Consider the following 16,887-nt stretch of genomic DNA (forward strand, 5'->3'; position numbering starts at 1 on the left):
CGTATGAGGATTATACATGATTAAGTTGATATGTAGGGCACAGGGTCTCAGACAACAAGGAACAAATGTGACAAGATTGCGCGAAGAACGAGTCGACTATAAGTGACAGACGCCAAAACCTGAGTTTCGACGTCTAAGAACGCCCCTGGTATTTGAAGAGGACGGTTACCCCCTCTAGGAACCTCTCCGGACTTCTTGCCAATTGACACTGCCTTGTGCCATAGTGATTGAGCACGTCGAGCAAGCGGCCACGCAGTCCCACTGGCAAGTGGCCCACTCGCTCGCCGGGCATGCGATAGTGCAGCTGGTCAGCGAGCGGCGGACTCCCGGGAGGGTCGTGATGGACTCATGGATCTGCAGATGCACACCGTGCAGACCCTTGAATCTCTGAAGGGCATCGTCTCCGCCTAAGAGCTCGAGTAGTGGCGCACTCTGTTGGGTACAAAAGGTGAGATTGGTGGCCGAGACGACAAACACTAGCGTGCGGAGCGTAGTTCCCGACTTCACGTGTGCCATCAGAGTGGGCAATGTGTCCTCGAAGGCGCTGTAGGGGTCGTATTCGCTAGCGGAAATGGACACGCTGAGGATTTCAAGCTGCTCCAAGCATGCAATATAGTTCCAGAGGTCAGCTGCGAGCGACCTTCGTCAGAACGGACGCCAGGAGAAACCTCATCCTGCAACGCACGTGAGTCAATAGAGCTTCTGCTCATGGCCAAGGTAAGCCGCGTCACTGTGTGACCGAGCAGGTGCTGAAGGGGAAACGAGATGGTGGTAGATACCGCTGACCGCTGTAGCCAAGATCAGACGGTGCAGGGCTGTCGAAGCGGGTGATCGCGACCTGACTCACTGTGACTATGTGCACCTCGCTGAGATAGCGACACGCATCACGCGGCCGTTCCCTCCGAGAGGCAAGAGTCTGGTATGACGGGTGGATAGAAGGGATGCTACTAGCACGCAGCTTACCATAGTAATCGAGGCCATGGAAGAGCGTGAGATAAGCGAGAGCAGGATGAGACCATATCAGACGCGCGGCGCCACCGGGCGTGAGGTAGTCGATAGGAAGAAACAGCTCGACGACGTGTGCCCAGGAGAAGTGCGGAACGGAGTGCAAACAATGCCAGCGAGGGTGGTAGTGCCGCCAATCAACGCCGCGCAAGTCCAAGGTACGGCAGTTGCTCAGGATCTGAGAGAGCGGCGCCCGGTTGAATGGGATGTAGCCAGTAGTGGCATCCGGTGGGAGGGTGATCGTGAGCCTCACGACGTGCTCTGCCAAGGTCGGGTGATTTTCAAGGGTACGCAGGAGCTGATCGATCTGTTCGGGCCGAGAGATACAGACCTCTGCGAAGAGATTGTAGCGGCTACGAGGCAACCAGGACTTACAAACGAGAGCGCACATTTGCCAAGTCTCGTACGTCCCGTCGGTGCGTAGCTGTGTTTCGACTTGCGGATGCGTGCTCCGAGTGCCGTCCAGGCGCCAATTGGTTCTACAGAGGTCGATCACCCTTTCCCATACTTCCGTAGGCATTGGACGACATTGGGCCTTGCTGCTGACCAGCTGCGAGTGCTGTGCTACAGACGTTTGTGGAACTGTGTTGAGCCCGCCAGTGTGGGCCTCTTGAATCGAACTACATAAGAGAGAGAGAGAGAGATTTCTCAGCGAGTACTTCACATGATGTACAGTGGGACAGACTCACTCCTCCCAAACGACACGTCCCAGCGCGAGTTGACCCATACGTCGTAGCAAGGAAAGTGGGAGGGTACAATGGCGCACCCCCGGAGTCCGCGGAGTCGGGCATATCAACATTGATACTCGCCCTTCGGCCAATAGTCCGTCGCCCACGGCCAGTCGACGGCCCTAGAAGAAGCTTTGCCGAGATAGATAGTTAGTCACAATTGACATCGGCTCGGGCTGCGACCCTCATACATAGACTAGTAGTCCAAGTGACGTACCCTTCGGCACCGCCGCACAGGCAATAGTTATAGCTACGCTTCACAGGATGTCTTCTCCTGACTCGTGCTCGCCCGAGTGTTCACGGCCATGGCGAGAATTCCTGTTTCGGACACCGGGCGCTCGCAAGGGCTCCCGGAGGTTCGACAAGACCGTGCTTGAGTCTGAGCCCCGTTTTCTGCTGCCAAAATGCACAACCATGTTCTGTGCCTCTACAATACAACTTTCTGAGTATTTCCGGTAGGGTTGCAGCTGGATCATTGACCATGCTGCAAAGAGGCGTCCGGTATCGCAGGCGTTTGCCCGGGTGGCCAGACAGGGCCAAACCGAATTTTGCGCGCTTCGGTCTGCAATCTCTTTTGCAAAGCACTGTAAGCCGCTGAAAATTCGCCACGGGAGGCCACAGGCACTGTGTCGATAACGTTGCCTGCACCATAGTGAAAGTCTTGAGCTCAGAGCCTTCGAGATCGTCTCGAACAAGGGACCGACACGGCAGGTGCTCCTAACGTGGTTCAAACCCGCCCGTCGAAGCCACTACGCCAAGTAGGCAGTTCACTGAGAAGTTCTCAGCCACCAGCGGATATATGTGCAATACATGGCAGATGCGATGGGACAGTGGCTTACAAGTTACGGCAATCCGGCGGTACGCATAGATGCACAGGCCGTTGCCACAGGTTGCCGTTGTGAGCATGTAGGATCGACACGCCGAGCCTGCCGGACGCAGCGACCATGTCATGATGGTACTGGGAAAAGGGGAATAAGCGCCTGTAAGAGGGAATTGGGAAATAACTTGTACGCTGCATGGTACTCGAGATGTATTGTGACGAACGACTTTTGTTGGGTAGAGACGTTCGTCAAGCAGCTTGCTGAGGCAACCTCAAGCCAGCCCGGAGTGAGACAGACTACGGACCTGCTGAGTAAGTGAGAACACGATTAAGTTTCGATTACGACATGTCATAGGTAAACGGTACAGGTAGGATATGGTAACAAACCATCACAGACTAGATGGGGTACAATGATACAACAAAGGTAGTGCATGCATAGTCGTCAAAAGTCGTGACTGCGCGAAGGATCCAAAGCAAGACGAAATGAATGGAGAGACATGATGAGGAGCGAAGGAAAGATAGGTATATCGCAGGAGGCGTCGCTTGGGAATCGTGGGTTTTACAGTCCGAGAATAAGGATATACGTGGCTTAGACGACGCTGAACCTAGAGAAACGCGAGACGTGTGAGCTTCGAACACAATCAGCCTGGACAGGAAGAGGAGCTTACGCGTCGCTACGCCAGTCGGTCCCACGCTGAGCAGCCTCCTCCCGCTCCTGAGTGCGGTTCGCCCAACCAGCAGGGTGACCCTTGTCAGGGATCAAAGCCGAATCGCGGCGCGACACGACCTTGAAGTGCGAGCCCTTCTCATCACCCTTTGACTTGACAGATCCGGCCTGCTCCTTGTTGCGTTGGAACATCTCGGCTAGAACCTGAGTCTGAGACTTGTTCTCGTCCGCTTTGGCCTCTACCATGCGGTCGCGTACGCCAACGAGCTGTCCGTCGATGTACTCCAGCCCGGTCTTGACGGCGTCAGCGATGGCCTTCTGGAGCTGCTTCTTGACGAGGCCGGTCGCGAGCGGGCGGAGGGTCTTGTACAGCACGTCGTGCTTCGAGTCGCGGATCGAGAACTTGAGCGTGCCGACCTTGACGTTCACGTTCTTGACCTTGAAGACGCTCGACTTATCCTTGTCGGCGGACGCGATGTGCGCGGTGATGGTAAGGCCCTCGCCACCGAGAAGGACGTCCGCGAGACCCGAGTCGGACAACTTGGGGAAGCCACTCTTCTTTTTGAAGTAGAAGGCCACATCGCGCATGTCCGCCTGGATCTGACCGAAAGTCAAAATGAACTCGTGGTGTTGCTCATCCCTAATTGATCTTGTGAGGATATGCCAATACGAGGAAGACACGACACGCTTACGTGATAGCGTTATACGGGCTGAAGCGGATGTAGTTATGCGCCTCCATGCTGACGACGTTGGGGAAGAGGTTGCGGCCGGAAAGCGCGAGATTCTCAATGACGAGATCGAGGGCATCGTCAGTGTACTCGATACGCGGGATGGGGACATAGCCGATTTGATCGATGATGCTCGGGAGGATGACCTTGCGGATGTCCAGCCAAAGCTCGGGCTTGAATTTGAGGCTGCCCTCGCTGTCGAACAGGAGGTCCTTCGTGAGGCGCGCCCAGTCCTCTCCGAACCTTATATGTCCAGGCGTTAATACACACTACGCGAACGTTCTCGCGGGCGGTGAACTAACCTCTTGTTAAGCGGGTCCTCGCCCAGAGCACGGAACCAGTCACCGGCGGCGTTGAAGAGGTTGTCGAAGTGACCCTTGTACTTTTCATCGTAGAACTGACGACCGCTCTCGCGCAGGCTGTTTGCGTCATCGTTGCACTTCGGTTCGAGAACGAAACCGGGCTCCAGTAAAACCTGATATGCGCAAGGGCGCAAGGTCAGCAAGGCGCAAGATACTGGATAAATACGATCTGCGTACCTTGCGAACATAGGCATCTACAGAGCGGAACCAGTTCCTGAGGTCCTCATCCTGCTGAGCGTCGTTGTAAAGCGCCTGCATGGCATCGCCAATAATGCTGAGGCTTAGTCCATTGGCAAATCGCTCCAGGAGGGTGCGAAGCTCCGTGGTAGCCTGCTGAACAGCAGGGTCGGAGGTGAGCTGCTGGTGAGAATCCTTGCCTGCGCACTATGTCAGAGGGACGTCTTCAAATCTTAGACAAAGCAACCCACCGTGACCAGCCACGGACTTGCCGTGGGCGGCATACTCCTCCAAGAAGTCAAGCAGCCATGTGATCGATTCCTGGTAGTCCTTGTGATTCTGGCACTCGACAATAATCTTCTTGCCCCGGTAAATGAATTGGTCCCGACGCTCCTCAGGGAAGTACTCGTCAAGTAGGACCCCCTTGGCGCGGTCGTAGTGATCGTTGGCACGGTCCTTATGCTCCTGAGGAATGCGGTCGGTGAGGTTGTCCTGCATACATCGATGTCAGCATCTCATGCATCGCGCGTTATATGTATATATGCGTACTCGGTACCCACGAAGCTTGTTCATCAAGCCAGACTTCTTCGCCTCCGCATCTTCGCGGTCGCTAGGAACAGCATCGCCGTTCACGGTGTCATTGAGCTCGTCCGCCTGGCGCTGACCCTCGGCCTGTTGAGCGTAGACGTCAGTATCATTATATATACGCAAGAGAGATCATGTATACCCTAGCTCGATCAGTCGTCTCGTTGGCGCGTCTCTGAGCCTCGTCCTTCGCCTGAGCGCCGCTCAAGGTCTCGCCGTTGCCTGTCGTAACCTTGGCTCCGTGGCCCAACTCCTCACGAGGATGCTGAGCGACTGTGGTGTTCGTACCAGGGATGCGAGCCTCCAACACCTGGTGGCACCGTTATGAGCATACATTCGAGCGAGGTGCGCGCATATACTCACCGGAGTTTCATCGGGACTAACAACACGCCCGCCCTCGGACACGAACTGGTTCCGTGGCGCGGTGTCGTCGATCTGGCGAAGACGCTCCTCGTCGGGACGCGCCTTGTCGGCAACCTTGCTCGCGGTGCGCGCAAGGATGTCGCGGCCGATGACCGAGAAGTCCGAGAGGAGTTTCCGGACCTCGGCGTTGGTCATGACGAGCGAGAGGAGGGTGCGGAGGTGCTGGACCGCCTGGCGGCCGTCGCCCTTGGCCTTCTCCTTGTCGACGGGAATGACCTCGTTCGGGTCCTTCTTGGCCTGGTCGACGTCGACGTCGCGCGTATGCCAGATGAAGTTCTGGAAGAGCTCGTCGGCGTTCTTCTGCTGGACCATGAGGCGCGCGGTTTCGATGATGTCACGCGTGTCCTGGATCAGACGGCAGCCTTCGGGGGAGAGATCGTTGGTGTCGACGGGGGAGTGCTCGAGGCAGTACTTGAGGAAGCGGTCGATCTGCTCGTTGGAGGGCATACGGGACTCGCTAAAGGCCCTGACGACGCCATAGAAGCGGAGCTTTCGGTCGACGTCCGCGGCCATCGTCTTTTTGTCGACGGGGTCGACGACGGAGTTCTGCGGGGCCACGAGAAGTCAGCGACATGTTCGAGGGGGGTTGCGGTAGGGGAGGGAAGACGTACCGCCGCCGGCTTGTTAGCGATATCCTTCTGAGCTTGGGGAAGAGACATCGTGCAGATCGTTCGAGAGTCGTATGAGATGGAAAGAAATTAACGGGAGTGGAATGTAAAGTGTGTATAGCGAGGTGGGGGTCGTAAACAACAAACGTGAGGGGACAGTGGTGGAGCCGTCCACCGCGCCCGCGAACTTTATATACCGATGTGTCCTATGACGAACACCACGGCGTCATCCTCTCGCTTGCCAGCCATTTCCGAAAACGGACGGCCAACAGGCTGTTTGGCCAGGCGACGGGGCTTGCGATGATGTCAACCTCCCCCGATCGCGTCTGCCTGGCAGCTTCGTTCCCTCTCGTGCGGCGCGAGGCGTCATGCGTCGGGCCCGGTGCCTGGTATTGGCGCTCTTGCGCGTCACCGTCTGGGCTCTGGGAACTGGAGCAATAAAGGTGGGTCTCAGTCGTGGGTGGAGACACCTGCCAGATGTGGAGTACGGAGCTTATTTGAAGCGTGCAACGCGAGGTGGTGTCGTCGTGGCTACTGGTTGCTTCAAATGCTCTAAAGTCGTCTATTGGAGGGCTATGCAGATAGCTGGAAGGGAAAGAGGAACGAGTGCAAATACACGGGGGCAGTGTGCAGAATTGCAGCTCAGTCAGGAAGAAGCTGGGGGCGCCTGTTCACCATGACGCGTCCACAAGCGCTCGATCAAGATAGCGGGTCTACCAACCGACCGCCGCAGTCGTCATCGACCTACTTACAAGCTCGTGAGCCACACTGCTGGCGGCTCTCCACCATCGATCAATTCCTGAAACTGACAGAAAATGCTAGTGCCTTCACTACCGTTTCATGGGCGCTTTGACAGCTTGTACTCTCATAGGTCAACGTGTGCAAACCAAAGGCTGACCTATATATAGTTGTACATGTCTACATAATTCACGAAATCTACAATGACTTCAGCAACTCGCCTAGCTTCTGCAATACCACCTTGATCTCCTCATCGCTCCCCACAGTGATCCGCACGCACCCGGCGCACCCAGGTTCCCCGCCACGGTACCGCACGACGACGCCTTCATGCTCGGCGAGTGTCTTATAGATCTTTTGCGCGCGAACGTTGTCCGGCCTCCCGCTTCCGTTCTTCTCCAAGATAGGAACCATCACGAAGTTTGCGTCGTTCCCACCGATGGCCGCACCAAGTCCCAGAGGCCGGAGCTGCTCCAGACCTCGGAGAAGCTCACCGCGCGACTTGACGAGCGTCGACACCTTGCTCTTCATAAGTTCAATAGCATCTGGCGAGAGCGCAGAAAGCGCTAATGACGCAGTGGGAGTGGAGACATTGTACGGCGCCTTGGTGTTCATGAGGATCTGCACCAACGCGGGGTGGGCGAACGCGATGCCCAGCCTAGGGAACTGATGATTTAGTAAAGAGCTGGTTATGGAAGCTGAAGACATGGATTACCGGATAGCAGCAAGGCCGAAGCTTTTGCTCAAAGTCTGCGTTACGCAGAGGTTGCCATACTCCTGGAGTAACGTGACCGCGCTCGCCTTCTCATCCGCGAAGTCGATATACGCCTCATCAACAATCACGATGCCATTGAAGTCCTCGTATTCAAGGATAGAGCGTATCGATGAAAGTGAAATCAGGGTACCAGTGGGATTCCCTGGCGAGCACAGGAAGACGAGCTTGATAGAAGGGTCGGCAGAGATCGCCTTCTTCACCTACACGAAGTGGCATCAACTCGCTGAACGACACGGGCCAAGCAAAACGCTAATCCCAGCAAGCAGTGTGGGAAGACGGCCAGAAAAGCGAAGCGCACACCTCTTCGACGTCCACCGCGAACCGCCCCCTCTCCCCGCCCTCTCCCTCCTCCCCCCCAAGCACCAAAGGCACCTTCACCACGCCCACGTCGTTTACCTGCGCGCACACCGCGTACATCCCGTACGTTGGCGGCGTGATCAGCACCTTCTCCGTCCCGGGCGCGACGCACACCCGGATGAGCAGATCGATGACCTCGTCCGACCCCACGCCCAAGAACACCCACTCCGTCCCTGGGAGCCCGCGCAGCTCCGCGAGGCGCGCCTTGATGGGGTCGTGCGTCGGGGACGGGTACCGGTGGAGGTCGAGCGCGAGCGCGGGCTGGACCTCCGGCTCGAGCGCGGAGGCGGCGGAGGGGGGGATGGAGTGCCCGAGCGCGTTCTCGTTCGCGTCGAGGAGGATGCCCTCGGAGTAGTCGTCGCGCGCGCAGCGGTAGGGGTGCAGCGAGAGGATGTTGGGGCGGATGACCCGCTCGATGTCGAAGTGCGCGGGCTTGGTCGGGTAGCGGTCGGGGGCGAGGCCGAGGATGGGCATGTTTGCAGGAGCGGGGCAGTCTTCAACGTCTAGCAGGGGGCTTTGCAGTTCTCCTTGGAGACGTCCGGGTGCAGTAAGGACAAGAGAATGACTCTGGCGACAGAGGACGAGATGACTCCCATCGTTGGGCCTGAGAAATGCGCTCGGGGAGAGAAGACAAGGTTAATCTTAAACGCACCGCGCCCCAGAGAGATTAGATAAGGTTGAATCAATCGATCTGTACTCAAATTCGCGATTCGCGAATCTGGCACCAGGCAAGCTACAGCAGGCGCTCAGGCTGCCCGACCTTCAACAGCTCCCCTTCTCTCAGACGTCCCTCGCATCCCGCTTTGCAATCGCTTCGTTCTCTCGAAGAATTCGGTTGCCTCCCCCACAATAAGCGCAAATGCTCGGTCCAGGAGCGCGTCGAAACAATCGCCAGAAGCAGAGAACGTCCGCGGCAAGGGGGTCGGCGACCACAACGCCTACATTCAACATCCCGGATGGTTTTTTTGCCGACTTTGACAACGCCGCAACATGGAGCATCATCATGGACGATCTATGCAACTACCTTGAGCTACCAGGTGCGTCGGGAAATCTCGCACGTACGAGTTCGGTAGATAAACGGCCCACCTCGGACTATCAGACATTGGTACGCGGAGCGGGCTGAAGAAGGTGCACGCCAACTTCAACGACATTTACAGGAAGCTCGACTCGGCATACGTTGGCGCGCAACGGCGAGGGAACGAGAAGCTCATGGGCGGCATTGTCGGCATTTGGGCCAAGATGTGCGCAGACGCGATCCTCAGGGACAAGCTCTTTGACGAAGGTGCGTGCATACATGCGCTCAAGTTGTCAGCTCCGCAGCCTATAACATGTGCACAGGACTGCTTTCGAAGATAATGCCCCTGCTCGAGTACGACTCGACGCGACATATGGCGCTGAACGCGCTCTCGGTTGTTACGCACCATGGGGGTGAGCTCGCGCGCCGCGAGATCGCGCGGAAGAACCCCGTGCTCGTACGCCTCATTCAGGCACATCCCGACGACGCGAAGGTCATAGAGCTTGCCACGGTCACCATGGCACACGCGACGAGCGCCGTGCTCGCGGTAGAAGATTCACCAGACAAGGGGCTCGTCAAAGAGATCCAAGTACGCTCCGTGCTCAAGACCACGGTCGAGAATGTCCGCAAGCCCATCGCCTCCCACTACATGATCGACCACGCTCTCAGTCTGTTGACAAGTGCCACGCAACATTGTCCTCAAGACTGCAAAGCGGTGCCCCAGATGCTCACCCTCCTCGTATCGTGCCTGCGCAGCACGAACCTCACCGCGCGCTGCACCGCTCTCGGTGGACTCTTCCGCCTCACCGCAGAAGAGTCCGAGCCCGACCGGCAGAACTTCGACCCGCACAAGATGATCGCCGCCGTTCAGCGACGCTTCCCCGGAAACCTCTCCGACCTCATGATGGATTACGGGCCCGAGCGCTGCGACACGACGCTCACCCTCCGGAGCACCGCAGACTATCAGCGTGCCATGATGCGCTGCGCGCAGGACAAGGACCTATACGCGCTGGGGCGCACGCTCGCCATGCTCATCCAGCGCACCGAGTTCGCGATCGCCGAGGGCATGTTCCAGGCGGACGGCCCCCGCGGCCAGCCGGAGACGATCGACGTCGGGCTGCCCTTCACGATGTGGACGGACGCGCTCCCGCACTGCGCACGCGCGCTCCGTGCGCGTGGCGGCCCTGCGGACTTGGACGCGGCGGACGTGCTTGACCTCAAGTTCTACATCATCCGCGGGAGGATCCCAGACACGATCGCGCACGGGCAGCGGGCAGTAGACCGCAATCCAGAGCTCGCATATGCGTACTACGCGATTGCGATGGGCGCGGACCACGAGCAGGGCCTGCGCGCGGTGAAGAAGGGGCTGAAGTGCAAGAACGTGACGCCGTTCGTGCGCAACTACATGCTGTGGCGCGCAGTGGAGCACGCGGGGGACCTGGGTGTGAGCGTGCTGCAGGACGCGAAGGCGGGCGGGTCGAGCCATGCGGAGGGCGTCGCGTTCTTGGTGTCGGCGTGGGAGGACGCGAAAACGTTCACGGCGGAGGCGCCGCCGGATAACAGGCACATGAAGACAATCTTGAACTGGTATATACTCTTGACAATTGCGATCAGGGGCCCAGAGTTGAGCGAGGACTTGCGGGAGCTTGATGTCAGTCTCGCCTTGCGTTCGTTTCTCCACTTGGACTGACGATGTGCACGTAGGCTGCTAAGCGGAAGCTGGACATCTCCACGCAATTCATGACCCACCTCGGGTTGGCGATCAACAACACGCAGATGCGCCTCGCTCGTCAGCTGGTTCTCAAGCTATACCCCAAGGCGGTGGAGGAGTGGGGCGCGTGGGTGAAGCATTTCGACAAGCTCGAAACGCGCAGGGACAGGCACCAGTCAATTTCGTCGACGCAGGCGGACGACGACCTTGCTGCATGGCTTGACAACATCAAGCTCGACGATGGCTCGGACGACAGTGCTCATGCTCACCGGTGCACCCATCCGACGATTAGCACGAACAACGTCGCGCTTTACCGCTGCTCGTGGTGCGGGAATCCGAGTGCGGTGCTGAGGAAGTGTGGAGGGTGTGGGCAGACGAGGTGCGTCATCTACTACATGGGAAGTATACCAATGGTCTGCTCACGTCTGTTCTCTGATAGGTACTGTGATGGACAGTGCCAGAAGAAGCACTGGTCAGAGCACAAGGTGGAGTGCAAGGCCAAGTAAGTGAGGCCCATTCTGTATACGACGCACCCTGTATTTGTCGATCTGTGTCATGCTGTATCTTATACATCACATGTTACTCTACGAATTCTATCTCTAGAGGTACATCCTGAGCGGACGAGCGGCATTGTATCCTGTGCTATGGAAGACTCCTCTCCTGTGGCAAGGGATGCAAACCTGTCTCACGCGGAGACTGTATGGATCCATCCGTGCAGTACGGGTGGTATTTTCCTTTGTTATGGTCTGAGCATGGTCAGAATCAACGAGTCCACCACATTGATGCTTCTAGTCGCAATCTCTACGGTGCGTCACATTCATTCCTGGCATGACTGCTATGACAATTATACATGTTTCCTTGGTTCTATAGGAAGTCAGCTCTGGTTCTACGCATCGATCATGCGTATTGAGGTCGATGTCGTGCTGTGGCTGCCAGTAAGTGTCAGAGCATTTCTACCGTTTCTACTCTCTTCAGTCTCCTCATTGAGCTATTCGTCTCCGTCTCCGAGTCCATAACCCCGCCATCAATCACGGCATACTCTGGCAACCCACTGACGATCCCGACGGAAGATCCCGAGGACTACAACCGCCAAGTTAACCTGCTCAGCAACATTACGATGCCCTCCATCGCTCGATAGCGATGGTGGACTCCGACATTCCGAGATGCCGATAACCAAACCTTCGTCCCAGGTCAAGCCACCTCTACCTCAGAAGATGCAGTGGCCCGCCACGCTGTATTTCGCACGCTTCTTGGTCCCAGTAGGAGTATAAAAGCGTTTGTGCAGATGTCCGAAGCGTTTGTGCAGATGTCCGAAGCGTACAACCACTCCTCCCAAGAGCCCAATTGAGAAACTACTACGATGCCGTCCCAGAGAGCTCTAGTCATTCCCGCCGAGAGAGCTCCATTCAAGCTCGTCAACGACTGGCCCATCCCCAAGCCCGGTCCCAAGGACGTGCTAGTCAAGCTTGCGTCCATCGCGCTCAACCCCGCCGACTGGCGCATTCAATCCGGAGGTGCCCGGGTTTCGTCAAGGAGTATCCTTTCATCTGCGGCCTCGATGGTGCAGGTATCGTCGAGGAAGTGGGATCGGAGGTGACGAACCTCGCTAAGGGTGACAAGGTGTAAGCTGCGCTAACGCTATATCGTCCGCACATTTGCCCTATCTGACTTGGACCCTCTTCTCGTATATGTAGGTTGTTCGAGGGCGCGTTCGATAACACGCGTGCGACCTTCCAGGAGTACACCCTCAACTGAGGCCCGGCTGCTTATACGGCTAAGGTATCTTTAGCTTTTCTGCTTACTGTCAAGTGATACTGAGATGAACGCCTACAAGATTCCCGACAACATCTCCTTTGACCAGGCTGCATCCGTTCCACTGTGCCTAGCGACAGTCGTCACTGGTATCTGGGCACAGGAAGAAGGCGCGAGGTCCGCCAAACTCACGCCCCCTTGGGAGGAAGGCGGCAAGGTCAAGTACGCCGGAGACGTCGCCTTCATCATCGGCGGTTCTTCTTCCGTAGGTCAATACGGTACGCAGTGAATGTCAACATTTTGCTCACCTTCCATTATTGATTGTGACATCTTGCTTGCAGCCATTCAGTGTGCGCGCTTGCAAGGGTACGCGGCGGTCATTGCCACTTCTTCTCTCAAGCATGCGGAATTCCTCAAGTCGCTCGGTGCGACTCATGTCATTGACCGCCACCTCCTGCCTGCGGAGATACAAGCCCAGGTTCGCACGTTCGCCGCGGGCAAGCCGATCACCTACGTCTACGACGCCATTGGTGATCGGGATGAGCAGCGGCTCAGTTACGAGCTCTTGGAGGACGGCGGCGCGTTCGTGACCGTCCAACCGATCTTCCATGAGTACATCGAGGACTTGGTGACGGAAAAGAAGCCTGTCACTCGTGTATATGGCGCGTTCGATGTTCCTGGCAATTTCAAGCTCGGATTGGAGGTGTACAGTCGCCTGCCCGGGTGGCTCGCTACCGGTGTCATTGTGGTACGTCTCCCTGACTACTGTGTGTTTCAGAGCAATGTTGACGTCTCTCGCTTTTTGCAGCCAAACAGGGTCGAGGTGGTTCCGGGCGGATTCACAGGGATCCCAGTAGGGCTAGAGAGGCTGCATCAAGGCGAAGTCAGTGGTGTCAAGTTAGTCGTGCGTCCCGCTGAGACTCCTTAGAAAGGCTGAGTCGTGATGTACTATGGGCTTCAATCCGTCGTTTGTGGAATCTAGTTGACGTAGCCGTAGAAACTAAGAAGTCTACGTACCTCCGAAACACGAGGCGACCATGATGTCCCGGCATACTGTCGCTCGTCGAGAGAGACGAACCTTCCATTCGCCACATATTGGGGACAGTCCGTACCAATGCTTCTCCTAGCACTGTCCGTGCTCCTCCCACACGGGCTTTCGAAGACTTGCTCGAGTACTACTGTAGTTAAGCGTTGGTCCTATCAGGATACTTCTCGGCGAGGGTGGAAAGCAAGGTATCTCCTGGTTGCTTCAGATTGCCTCGGACCGCCGCTACCAAGGCTTTGAGCGCGTCGAAGCCGTCTGTTCGGTATGTATCGATGTCATGATCGGCTTCGTGTACCGTTTCGGAGTTTCTCACGACTCAGGTACTCACGAGCGGAGTGTCAATCGCGCTCGCCGAGTCTCGGCATGGGATCGGTGTACTATTGCTGCCGCAACGTCGTTACCGAGGTCTTGAGATATCGGCAGCTGGGTCACTTCCGATATCATCGTCGACGTTTCTCTCTCTTCAGGTCTTCCGCGTCATCAGACCGGAGAGTAGCTGAGGATGTCAGGCACCTCGGCTGTCGGCGAGTCCATTACAGCTGATGCTCACCAAGATACAGATTACCGATATCGGCCACAGTATTTGCCCTTTCCTCGGCGCCCTTCATCCTCAACATGCTTGTAAGTAGCTCAGGTCATGCCAACTTCAGCAACAGCGGGAAGGTGATGATTCGTTCCTAAAGGATCATTTTCGTTGGGTCACCTTCGTGAACGACCCAGGACAGGGCATAGTGGCCTTGAATATACTTATCGACTGACATGATCACGAGGCGAGTGCACTCATCGCGCACGGCTTACCGCATCTGTATTCACGCTGTGATTGTCAGATGTGGGTCGAAATTGCACAACGTTATACCTCGATTTGCCAATGTACGCCTGCTCATTTCGCGTCTAAACAGTAACCGCAGTGTCGCGGTTCTCTCTGATTGCAGCCGACTGGATGGTCCTTTGCGTCACTTGGCGCTCAACCTATCAGACCATCAGGATGTCCCGGCTGGCTGGACTGGGCCAACGCGGATGTGCAAGTATTCTGTTGCACGATGGCGCGTCAAAGACCTGCTATTCGCGCGACTCGAGATCGTGATTCATTTGGCCTCAGGGACGGCTTACTTCTTGTCAGTAGACGTACTCATCCATCTGATCCCAGCATTTCTCACCGTTACTCACAGGGCAATGCTCATCCTCAACGTTCTTCACGTTGCTTTCACTTTGACTTCGGTGAACGGGGAGTATGTCTCGAATTCTCCGTGATCCTCCTCTGATATTCCATCATGTCACTGCTACCGTTTTCAGTGCAACGAGCGCCGTGACTCTCTTCGAGGAACCGTGCGTGCTCACCAAATCTCCCGCAATGCATTGATCAATCCTGCTTAGGTTGACTTCTATCCTCACGTCGAGAGTCTTCATTGATCTACAGAGGGTCGAGCGCATAGTAGCCCGACGCTCTCAGTCGATATCACAAGAATCGGAGCTCGCATTTGAGTCTCATGCGTCGTCGGGCACTCATAGCTTCCTCGGATCTATCGAATGTCAGCACTCCATCCATGGACATTGGAGACGACATATATGACGGAGATGGAGATCATTCTGAGCCTGAATCCGGTAGACTCGCTCGCAAGGTGAGATGCCTTCCACTACTCGTGATCTTGTGTGCCTGACCCATGAACAGAGCAATTTTGACACATGACGCTTAGGTACAACAGGATACCTCGGTAACTGAACAGACTAGGGAGCAGACGGTAGACGGAAGTTGTGCTGTACACCTGTATGTCCTTCGTCATGACTGCTGAGGTCACCAAGATACGAGATGCGCTCATCGAATCTCCTTCTACGATATGTCCCATCCATCGCCGAGATATCTCATAAACTAAGACTTTCACTCTGTTTCTCCGATTCAGCTAGAGCACACGACCAGATGCTGGGCCACAGTGCTACATACAACTCGGCGCATATATGTCGGTTCCGCGCACGCGGCCTACAAAGTTGTATGCAAATCACCGTAGTGCTCGAATTTGAGGCCGTTTGTAAATCTGTAGGTTGTTGCTGACTGGGGAGTTGGTCAGTTAAATCTCGCGCTGGCTGGTCACTGAGATTTGATTCCTACCGCTTTGTTCCAACGCCTTGCAAAACGATAGCGCGTGCCCGCAAAACACGTAGGCACCCAAATGGTGCAATCTCGCTCATCCCTCCTCGCAAGCGCAGAAATAGTTCAGAACTATCGATGTTGTGACTCAATACCATGACATCAATAGAGGTCTGAGTGTGTCGAGGAAGAAAGTGGCAGGGCAGCAACAACCCATGGACGGCTCGTAGCGACTGGGCGCTGGATTACCTTATTGGGAGATTCCCAGGTGTGTTGTTCGTAAATTCGTTTTGCAATGCGACACTCTCCAGAGTCTCCACATGCCGTGTCTTGGAAGGGCGAGGCTCATCTCCGGCTTGTGGACAGTTTCAGTCTCGCCATCTTTGCGCCGTCCTCGTTCCTCACTGCGTTCATTGTACTCTTACGCCTTGAGCTCTATCGCTCGTTCGGTGCCACGTCGCGCTTTCTCGACCATCCCGCATTCTCCTGACAACCTCTTCGACTACACCTCGGGCCGGTGGATGTAAGTCTCGTACATGTTACTCAATGGTGTACATGTCTAACCTGTATCTTAACATGTGCAGCATCAACGATGCCCTTCGCCACGCAGAGCGCAGACGTGTGTTCAACGTCGATGGGCTATGTCGACTCGCAGCGCAGTCCGTCGACCGGAGTCCTGATGACATTATCGACCTGACCAAACTCGCCGAGGGCGGGTTCAACCGTACCTTCCTCATCACCATGCGGGATGGCTTCCAGATGGTGGCGCGTATCCCGTACCCGGCTACGGTCCCCAAGGAACTAGCTGTCGCTAGTGAAGCGGCCACTATGGCTCTACTCCGTTCCTCCGGGCTCCCTGTACCTGAGGTATACGGATACTCGCCTGTGCCAGACAACGCGGCAGAGACCGAGTATATCTTCATGGAATTCGTCATAGGGACAACGCTAAGCGACGTATGGTTTGACTTAGAAGAAGAGGAAATCGTTCCAGTCATGCGCCAACTTGTTGAACTCGAGTCGAAGATGATGTCAATCTCTTTCCCGGCTGGCGGGAGCCTGTACTACGCACAGGACTTGGAGAAGTTGGTCGGGACACCGGGCATCCCACTGGAGGACAAGCGTTTCTACGTCGGTCCAGACACAAGACTGCCTCTGTGGTCTGGTAGGAGGTCGCAGCTCGACGTAGATCGAGGACCATGTAAGACGTTTCCTATCTTTTCCATCACTTGCTCAACTAACTGGTGAGTATAGATGAAAACGTTGAAGCCGCACTCGCGGCACCAGCGTACAAGGAACTGGCTTATCTGAAGC

General features: G+C 56.2%; 8 protein-coding genes across 8 annotated transcripts in view; 5 read left to right on the forward strand and 3 right to left on the reverse strand.

Annotated features, from left to right (window-relative positions):
- Positions 1 to 407: 407 nt before the first annotated feature.
- Positions 408 to 1,625, reverse strand: DICSQDRAFT_178910 (uncharacterized protein; the record flags this gene model as incomplete). The annotated part of the gene is made up of 4 exons (XM_007363271.1): positions 848 to 1,625; positions 686 to 788; positions 476 to 629; positions 408 to 432 (listed from the first exon to the last, which is right to left on the reverse strand). The coding sequence occupies exons 1-4, from the start codon at positions 1,523 to 1,525 to the stop codon at positions 408 to 410; spliced, it is 960 nt and encodes a 319-aa protein (XP_007363333.1). The 5' UTR covers positions 1,526 to 1,625.
- Positions 1,626 to 2,971: 1,346 nt separating this feature from the next.
- Positions 2,972 to 6,154, reverse strand: DICSQDRAFT_81848 (uncharacterized protein; the record flags this gene model as incomplete). The annotated part of the gene is made up of 10 exons (XM_007363272.1): positions 2,972 to 3,158; positions 3,222 to 3,860; positions 3,913 to 4,191; positions 4,251 to 4,423; positions 4,488 to 4,687; positions 4,739 to 4,979; positions 5,037 to 5,159; positions 5,215 to 5,382; positions 5,436 to 6,041; positions 6,107 to 6,154. 10 exons carry the CDS (start codon positions 6,152 to 6,154, stop codon positions 3,143 to 3,145), a joined length of 2,493 nt encoding a protein of 830 aa, XP_007363334.1. The 3' UTR covers positions 2,972 to 3,142.
- A 792-nt stretch (positions 6,155 to 6,946) lies between these two features.
- On the reverse strand, positions 6,947 to 8,449 carry DICSQDRAFT_101490 (histidinol-phosphate aminotransferase). The gene is made up of 3 exons (XM_007363273.1): positions 7,914 to 8,449; positions 7,554 to 7,813; positions 6,947 to 7,496 (listed from the first exon to the last, which is right to left on the reverse strand). The coding sequence occupies exons 1-3, from the start codon at positions 8,442 to 8,444 to the stop codon at positions 7,040 to 7,042; spliced, it is 1,248 nt and encodes a 415-aa protein (XP_007363335.1). The 5' UTR covers positions 8,445 to 8,449; the 3' UTR covers positions 6,947 to 7,039.
- A 380-nt stretch (positions 8,450 to 8,829) lies between these two features.
- On the forward strand, positions 8,830 to 11,202 carry DICSQDRAFT_54408 (uncharacterized protein; the record flags this gene model as incomplete). Its single annotated transcript, XM_007363274.1, has 4 exons — positions 8,830 to 9,007; positions 9,070 to 9,252; positions 9,309 to 10,636; positions 10,690 to 11,202. 4 exons carry the CDS (start codon positions 8,830 to 8,832, stop codon positions 11,200 to 11,202), a joined length of 2,202 nt encoding a protein of 733 aa, XP_007363336.1.
- Positions 11,203 to 12,056: 854 nt separating this feature from the next.
- On the forward strand, positions 12,057 to 12,451 carry DICSQDRAFT_167677 (uncharacterized protein; the record flags this gene model as incomplete). The annotated part of the gene is made up of 3 exons (XM_007363275.1): positions 12,057 to 12,210; positions 12,264 to 12,318; positions 12,391 to 12,451. The coding sequence occupies 3 exons, from the start codon at positions 12,057 to 12,059 to the stop codon at positions 12,449 to 12,451; spliced, it is 270 nt and encodes an 89-aa protein (XP_007363337.1).
- A 64-nt stretch (positions 12,452 to 12,515) lies between these two features.
- Positions 12,516 to 13,376, forward strand: DICSQDRAFT_167678 (NAD(P)-binding protein; the record flags this gene model as incomplete). The annotated part of the gene is made up of 3 exons (XM_007363276.1): positions 12,516 to 12,726; positions 12,790 to 13,196; positions 13,257 to 13,376. The coding sequence occupies 3 exons, from the start codon at positions 12,516 to 12,518 to the stop codon at positions 13,374 to 13,376; spliced, it is 738 nt and encodes a 245-aa protein (XP_007363338.1).
- A 1,018-nt stretch (positions 13,377 to 14,394) lies between these two features.
- On the forward strand, positions 14,395 to 15,181 carry DICSQDRAFT_153498 (uncharacterized protein). Its single transcript, XM_007363277.1, has 4 exons — positions 14,395 to 14,608; positions 14,663 to 14,819; positions 14,868 to 15,112; positions 15,163 to 15,181. Exons 2-3 carry the CDS (start codon positions 14,725 to 14,727, stop codon positions 15,061 to 15,063), a joined length of 291 nt encoding a protein of 96 aa, XP_007363339.1. The 5' UTR covers positions 14,395 to 14,608; positions 14,663 to 14,724; the 3' UTR covers positions 15,064 to 15,112; positions 15,163 to 15,181.
- Positions 15,182 to 15,896: 715 nt separating this feature from the next.
- The window catches only part of DICSQDRAFT_54623 (protein kinase subdomain-containing protein PKL/CAK/Fmp29), a gene marked incomplete at both ends in the record, with an annotated part of 2,434 nt that continues 1,443 nt past the window's right edge, over positions 15,897 to 16,887 (forward strand). Inside the window, 2 exons of the mRNA XM_007363278.1 lie at positions 15,897 to 16,099; positions 16,161 to 16,774. Coding sequence (XP_007363340.1) covers positions 15,897 to 16,099; positions 16,161 to 16,774 — 817 coding nt within the window. The remainder of the gene's footprint in view (positions 16,100 to 16,160; positions 16,775 to 16,887) is intronic.

Source organism: Dichomitus squalens (assembly GCF_000275845.1).
Source record: "Dichomitus squalens LYAD-421 SS1 unplaced genomic scaffold DICSQscaffold_6, whole genome shotgun sequence".
NCBI lineage: Eukaryota > Fungi > Basidiomycota > Agaricomycetes > Polyporales > Polyporaceae > Dichomitus > Dichomitus squalens.